The sequence below is a fragment of the Notolabrus celidotus genome, unplaced genomic scaffold, assembly GCF_009762535.1.
Source record: "Notolabrus celidotus isolate fNotCel1 unplaced genomic scaffold, fNotCel1.pri scaffold_134_arrow_ctg1, whole genome shotgun sequence".
Taxonomy (NCBI): domain Eukaryota; kingdom Metazoa; phylum Chordata; class Actinopteri; order Labriformes; family Labridae; genus Notolabrus; species Notolabrus celidotus.
The window spans coordinates 117,290-125,316 of NW_023260014.1; the positions used below are offsets into that span (position 1 = coordinate 117,290).

General features: G+C 49.8%; 1 protein-coding gene across 1 annotated transcript; it reads right to left on the reverse strand.

Moving 5' to 3' along the window:
* Positions 1–333: 333 nt before the first annotated feature.
* Positions 334–7,998, reverse strand: wdr36 (WD repeat domain 36). Its single transcript, XM_034678349.1, has 19 exons — positions 7,885–7,998; positions 7,666–7,798; positions 7,389–7,443; positions 6,249–6,381; positions 5,190–5,365; positions 4,987–5,107; positions 4,789–4,854; positions 4,442–4,531; positions 4,213–4,355; positions 4,021–4,138; positions 3,779–3,944; positions 3,473–3,581; positions 3,218–3,297; positions 3,030–3,137; positions 2,280–2,511; positions 1,940–2,059; positions 1,743–1,824; positions 1,449–1,636; positions 334–555 (listed from the first exon to the last, which is right to left on the reverse strand). Exons 1-19 carry the CDS (start codon positions 7,994–7,996, stop codon positions 406–408), a joined length of 2,382 nt encoding a protein of 793 aa, XP_034534240.1. The 5' UTR covers positions 7,997–7,998; the 3' UTR covers positions 334–405.
* Between the last annotated feature and the right edge of the window lie 29 nt (positions 7,999–8,027).

The window sequence follows — 8,027 nt, forward strand, 5'->3', positions numbered from 1 at the left end:
AGAGTCCTTCACCAACCCCTCACCTCTTTAATACAACACATATAAATATATATGTATATATAAATATATATTCATATACATATATACACATTTATATATAAACACTGACCTCACGCAATATATTTAATATACAGTATACATGTATATATATATATACACATGTATTCATAGATACTTTTTATTAAATATATATATTATATATGTATATTATTTATATATTTATAATAAATATATTTACTGACACTGTGAACTCTCCTGTCGGAGGTGAGCTGTCTCACCTGACAGAAGCGACTCTGATGTTAAACTGCAGAAGAAGAAAAGTTTGACTCAAACTCAGAGAAACAACTTTAATACAAAAACAAACCTGTGTGTTTGTGTGTGTGTGTGTGTGTGTGTGTGTGTGTGTTACAGCAGTGCACTCTTGGTGTATGACAGTAAACACAGTGATTGGTTAAATGAGGCCTGTAGCTCCGCCCACCCTGCCTCCAGCCGTGAGGAGAGGCGAAGCAACGCTTCCATGGCGACGGGGTCCTGAGACAAGGAGCGAAGATGGAGCTGAAAAACAAACAAACAGGAAACTGAGGACAGATTTTCACAATTAAAGACCTGAGATCATGACCGATCTACTGCGTTCTGATTAGTGGTGCAACGGATCGTCGTTGATCCGTGATCCGTACGGATGCCTCTCCACGGTTCGGCACGGACGTGGTCCGCGGATCGGTTGATGAAAAAAAAAGCATTTTGGTTTCCCTGTGAAATACAGTGAATGCTGAATGTGATTGAGCCACGTTATGAAATTCCGTCGCGCACCCACTAGCCCAGAGGCCGTCAATACGCGGCCCGCGGGCCGCATCCGGCCGCCTATTTGTGGCCCCCGAAGTGTTACTCCTCCACTCTGTGTTTTGGTCGGGTCACCGCGTGTTTAACGGGATTTTTTTCTCCATGTCAACGATACGCAGACAGGCTGTTACTGGGTCACTTAGAGTCCAACGCTGCGAGTGCAATTTTTAACTTTCACTTTGGTTTATGGAGCAGTTCGCATGTTGGCACTTTGCCAGCTGTAGGACCCGAGAGTAAAACGGTGTATTCACAGTTTGCTGCTCAAAGAAAAGTGGACGGTGAAAATCAGCAAATGAAAGAAGAATAGAGTGAAACTTTTGAAGTTCCTCTTCTCCTTCACTTGCCATGCCATGAAATGCAGTGAATGAGGCAGGACTGGGCCCACAGATAGGGTGCTTTGCACATGCAGTAAATTTTGAGTTGAATGTTGTTTTTATTTAATGGGCAAAGAGTTTTACAAAATAAATAGAGGGACAAAGTTATATTTGTCTTCTTTCTTTTTTTTTTTTGTTGATCCGAAAAGTGATCCGATCCGTGACTCAAATCCGTGATACGATCCGAACCGTGAGTTTTTTGATCCGTTGCACCCCTAGCTCTGATTGGCTGACCTTCAGGAAGAGCGCCAGATAAGCGTGAGCCAGGTCAAAGTCCCGCCCACTCGCCAGCATTCTGTCAATCATGTTTATAAAGGCCAGCAGCAGACTGCTGACTCCGCCCCCCTCTGATGTCAGACAGGAGAGCTCAACGGAGAGCGCCGCCGGCCCACAATCCTTCAGGAGCCTCAGTGGGCGATCAACTGCACACAGAAAGAGAGAGAGAGACACTTGAGACTCTGGGCCGACCAGCTGACGAAGGCTTGGATCAAACACTTTGACACCGACAGAGACCAAACATGAACTCACAGCATCCGGACTGAAGAGACGACTCCAGAGCACAGCTGACCTCTGACCTCTGAGCCAACACGCCCCAATCCAACACCTTCGACTGACACAACAACAACAACAACAACAACAACAACAACAACAACATCATCATCATCATCATCAAACAGGTTTCAGGATCAATGATCAAAGAGGACTTTCAGGTGAAGCAGCTCTACCTGTCCTTCTTGTTCTGTTGCCATGGGTGACACAAAGCGAGGTGTGAGACCAGGAAGAGTCGGCAGGAAGAACGGAGCAGCAGGCGGAGCAGCAGGGGGCGCTACAGGTTTGTTCCTCCTCTGTGTATACACATACACATACACACACACACACACACACACACACACACACACACACACACACAATGATCAGTATAATGCAGTTGGCGGTGATGTCACAGCTGGTCTTCCTGTGCCCGCCCAGGTGTGACGCCCAGGTGTGGTCCAGGTGTGACGCCCAGGTGTGATCCAGGTGTGACGCCCAGGTGTGACGCCCAGGTGTGGTCCAGGTGTGACTCACCTTGATGAGGTCCAGGTGCAGCAGACTCTTCCACCGAGACTCCGGCAGCAGAGAGAGCGTCACGAGCTCCGCCCCTAACTGCTCAGCTGATTTGTACTCATCGTCCATCTCCTGTGATGTCACTTCCTCTTCAGACTGATCTGCCATCACCCCCGGCAGCGTCTCAACGGCTGGTTGGTAGTCAGCTGGGAGGGGGCGGAGCCCAACAGGACCACACAGACTCTTATTGGTCCTAAGGGAGGAGAGCTGCACTGTGAATGGTTGCTGCAGGTCAGCTGACAGAGACTCAAACACAGCAAGGATGAGAGTGATGCATCATGGTACTTTGCCCCTAACTTGTGGCCACGCCCCCTTTTGGTCTAAATGAGTCTCAGTGAACTAGTCCAGAGCCTTAGACCGCTTAAGAGCCTCAGACCAGAACGCTAAGAGCCCAGGATCCAGACTGGATGTGTGGAAACGGTCGGACCGCGAGGTGAAGTCTGACGTGATGTCATTTGGAGTTATTATTTCATCCTCTCACTCTGTTTCCTGTTCTCTCCATCAGACTGAACGAGTCGATCTCGTCACACTGAACTGAACCTCATTAAGACCTGATCCTCTCTGTTTAAAGTCTGACACTAAAGGGGGCGGGGTCACTTTGACGAGCAGGAAGTGAAGTTTGTCTGCTCTCATAGGTCATTGATGACATCAAAAATAAAGAATTCATCTGATTGGCTGTTATCATGTGAGTGAGAGCTGATTGGTTCAGACCAGAGAAACACGCCCAGACTGTCAACGTGAGCCGTCGCCAGGAAGTCTCCAGTCGGGGACAAGGACACGCCCACTGGTGCCATGGCAACCAGGAAACAGTCCACGAGGCTGAAAGAGAAGAAGAAGGGATGAAGTTTACTTCCTGTCAGCAGGTTCCAGCGGGTCTACAGGGACCGATCCAGTCTCACCTTCCAGAGGGGAGGTCCCAGGTCCGGATGGTGCAGTCCATCGCCACGGTAACCAGCCAGCGTCCGTCAGGACTGAACGTCTGAGCAAGAAAAAGCTGTTAGCATGCTAACTCATTCTGAACATCAGGAGCAGGTTGCTGGCTGTTAGCATGCTAACTCATTCTGAACATCAGGAGCAGGTTGCTAGCTGTTAGCATGCTAACTCATTCTGAACATGAGGAGCAGGTTGCTAGCTGTTAGCCTCCGCAGACCCACCATGTCATTGATGTTGCCGTGGTGACCCGCAAACTTCCTGACAACCCGTCTGGTTTCAATGTCGACCACCTGCAGCGTGAAGTCATCCAGCGCTAACGCTAACATCCCGCTAACAGGAAACACACAGAGAGACTTACATGTCAGTAATGCTATGCTAACTGTTAGCCCTGTGTCCCAGGTCAGGCTCGCTTCCTTTGAAGAATCCTTCCCTCGTTTCCTTCCCTCGTTTCCTTCCCCTCCGGCGCAGATTCGTTGAATCTGTGTTATTCGTAGAAGCCTTCGCTGCTAATGCTAACTGCAGGTTACCTGTCCCTGTGGAGCATCATGCTAGCTGGCGCTGCACTTAGCTTCAGCTGCACTTCCTGTTTCCTGCTCTTGAAGCGCCAGAACTTCAGCAGCCAATCAGAGCCTGCTGTTAACGTCAGCTGGTTCAAGGTATCCGTGGCGACTCCTCGCACTGTCCCGCTGTGAGCTGGAACAAAGAGGGCGGAGTCAGTGACACACAGAGACAGAACAAACCAATCACAGACCAGAACAGCTCAACACACCTTTCTCATCGTCACCATAGCAACCCCGGTGCAGACCGGACTGCAGGTTGTAGGCATCGACGCGCCCACAGGACGAGCCGACCACGGCGAAGTTTCCACAGGAAGTGATGCTGACCGCCTGCAGACAGAAAGGAAGTCATGTGACCGTCGAGGGGGAGGAGCTTAGACACACAAGGAGGATGATGGTGTTACCGTAGCGATGGTGCTCCTGGGCGTGTCCGGCGGCTGCAGATGGTGAGCTCCCATGGTGCACCGCTGGTAATTCCAGGTTGTTGTTGCTAAGCGACCACGATGGCAGGCTGCGATGCCGTCCCAGTCTGACTGACGAGCGGTCGCTGACGATCAACAAGGGAGAACATAGCTGTTTAGGACGGAACACTGAGGAGATCTGAGCATGCTCAGTTTGAGTTGGCGAACTCACCAGAAGAAAACGCCGTGATGGCGGGAAGACGCAACTCCTCGTACGACAGACCCTTCTTCTTCTTCTGCTCCTTCTTCTTGTTCACAGAGCCTGGACACAGACGTTAAAGGGACAGGCAATTATTACCAATCCAGATTATAATCCAGGTTATAATCCAGATTATAATCCAGATCATAATCCATATCTTAATCCAGATTATAATCCAGATCATAATCCATATCTTAATCCAGATTATAATTCCAGATCATAATCCAGATTATAATCCATACAGTGGGCTCTGGAGCCTCATGCTGAGTCTGTGAACAGGTTAAAACCAGGTGTTTGAACCAGGTGGATTTGGATCTGACCGTGTCCGAGGCTCTTGTTGAAGCGTTCGTGGACGGTGGAGAAGGACTGCAGCGTCCCGTCCTGACCTGTAGGGGGCGCAAACAGCACGTTTAAAGGCATGACACGATGATCAGAGGTTACTTGAGGTCAAACTGAGCACGCTCGGAGACTATGATGGAGCCTGGAGCTAATCAAAGATGGCGGCGTGGTTCCCTTACCAGCGCTGAGGATGTTTTTTCCATCATTTCCATGGTGACGGAGGGTGGTGGGCGGGGCGCTGTGACCTTGCCGACTCCTCAACAACCTGGCTCCGCCCCCCTCCTGGTCAAATATCCACACCTGCAGAAATCATAAACTCCTGTTGGTGCGTAGAGGAGGGGCGGGGCCGGTTACCTCTGTGTTTACCTGTGTGTTTGTTTACCTTGATGGCGTTGTCTCCTCCGTTAGTGACCAACAGGGGCTCGCCGTGCAGGAAGGTCGCCGCGGCGATGGCTGTGCTGTGGGCGTGTCTTTGTTGAGTGACAAGCTGACGGCGCTCCAGATCCCAGAATGCAATGTGGCCCTGAGGGCTGCCAGACGCCATGATGGGAGGCCCGTCTGAGGGGAGAGACAGAGAGAGAGAGAGAGAGAGAGAGAGAGAGAGAGAGAGAGAGAGAGTGAGAGAGAGAGAGACAGAGAGAGAGTGAGAGAGAGAGAGGGAGAGAGAGAGACAGAGAGAGAGAGAGAGAGAGAGGGAGAGAGAGAGACAGAGAGAGAGACAGAGAGAGAGAGTGAGAGAGAGAGTGAGAGAGAGAGAGAGAGAGACAGAGAGAGAGAGACAGAGAGAGAGAGAGAGGGAGACAGAGAGAGAGAGACAGAGAGAGAGAGAGAGAGAGACAGAGAGAGAGAGAGAGAGAGAGAGACAGAGAGAGAGAGAGAGAGAGAGAGAGAGAGACAGAGAGAGAGAGAGAGAGAGAGGGAGAGAGAGAGACAGAGAGAGAGTGAGAGAGAGAGAGACAGAGAGAGACAGAGAGAGACAGAGAGAGAGAGTGAGAGAGAGAGAGAGAGAGAGAGAGGGAGAGAGAGAGACAGAGAGAGAGAGAGAGAGAGAGAGGGAGAGAGAGAGACAGAGAGAGAGACAGAGAGAGAGAGTGAGAGAGAGAGAGAGAGAGAGAGAGAGAGACAGAGAGAGAGAGACAGAGAGACAGAGAGAGAGAGACAGAGAGAGAGAGAGAGGGAGAGAGACAGAGAGAGAGAGAGAGAGAGACAGAGAGAGAGAGAGAGAGAGAGAGAGAGAGAGAGAGAGAGAGAGAGAGAGGGAGAGAGAGAGACAGAGAGAGAGACAGAGAGAGAGAGAGATAAAGAGAGATAAACTTGACTGTCAGTGAGTTTATTATCTCTCCGTCTGATCAGCTGAGACGTTCAGCAGCACAGCAGGTCATTATGAGAGAGAGTGAGTGAGAGAGAGTGGATGGTGTTGGCGAGAGACAGCCACCTGTACCTGTTCTGAAAGCGAGCGAGCTGATTGGTCCCCAGTCTTGTGTGAAGCTCATGAGTGTCTCGTCCAATCGGATGTTGTGAAGGACAATGCGACCGGTCACCATGCCGACACCAACCACGTCCACAGCAGGACTCTGGGAAGTGAAGTTTTTAAAGGTGACATATTCTGCTCTTCTTCATCAACATATCTTGGTCTAAGAGGTCCCCAAAACATGTCCTTAAAGTTTATTGCTCATAAAAACTCTTTGAAATCAGATTCTGGTCTGCCTGTAAACCCCTCTTTTTCAGCCCTGCTCAGAACAGGCTGTTTTCTGTGTCTGTGCCTTTAAATGAGAATGAGCTCTCTGACCACGCCCCCTCATGAAGTGGGTGTGGCCTCGGCTGTCCAGCACGTTGATCTAATGTTTACATGTTGGCTGAATATACACGGCTGCTCACAGACCCGCGTTACTTCAACCCTCTGAATCTGATCCAGAATCTGATTCAGAATCTGATCCAGAATCTGATCCAGGATCTGATCCTGATGGAGAGGCGCCTGCAGCAGGACCTTTCTGAACCATTGGTCACAGATTTAGTGTTTCTTGTTGTTTTATTTGTCAGCATGTCGACGTGTGTCTTGGTACACAGCTACCAACATGTAGCTATGTGGCTATGCTAACTAGCGCTAGCACTTTTCCATGAAAACTAAAAATCCTCCACTAGATCTTCAAATCTGCAGACGTGGGGAGTCAAAGCGACCTTTGTGTTTATTAAGACAGCCTACAACTAGCATGCCTCCCTCCTAAGCTCCTTGTTAGCACACATGTGTGCAGGGAATGAAAAACGGAGGAGGGGTTGAGTTGTATTTTATACAGTCTATGGGCTGAACAAGCTCCGAGCTCTGACTTCCTGTTACAGACCGGATGGCGTTGTGACGTATGAAAAACACTGAAAACTGAAACGGCTGGTTTCAGCACACATTTACAGAAAGGTGGAGAAATCAGAACAGGGGCAGAATGGAGTCTTTGACTTTTCAGGGGGTTTGTAGACAGGGACACAGATTTCAGGGAGAGAACCATTAAAAAGAAGATTCAGCATGATATGTCACCTTTAATATCTCTCATCACTCCTTCAAAATAAAAGCTCCCCTGCTGAGACTCACCTGCTGCAGAACCGTGACACCTGCTGACCAGCCGGGGAACGTGAACAGAAGCTTACTGAAACAGAGAACAGGTGAGAACATCAGACCAGACCCTCATCGCACCGGATCCACATCGCACCGGATCCACATCACACCAGACCCTCATCACACCGGCCCCTCATCAGACTGGACCCTCATCACACCAGACCCTCATCACACCTGTCTTCTGGATCTTTGTTCATGCTTATAAACAAATACTTCCTCATTCAACCGTTAGCATGGATGCTAACATGCTAACCTGGTCTTGATGTTCCAGAGCTGCAGTGCACCTTGGGAGCTTCCCAGCAGCACCTTGTTCAGGTAGGTGCTGGGGTGCATCATGGCTGACACATCAAAGGAGGCGGGGTCAAACTGTAGCTGCAGGTAAATGTCTGGGAGAGAAAGCAAGGCATGATGGGTAACAGGACAGGTAAATAAAATGCACAGATGAGTCAATGGAGCCCCCCAACCCCCTCACCGCCTCCCTGGACGTCCCACACGATGACATCACCACCGCAATCAGCGGAGATAAGCTGATCACCAAGAGGAAGCAGCAATCGCACTTCCTGTTTGTGTCCATGGTAACGCATCACCACCTGTACAGAGAGCAAATTTTAACCG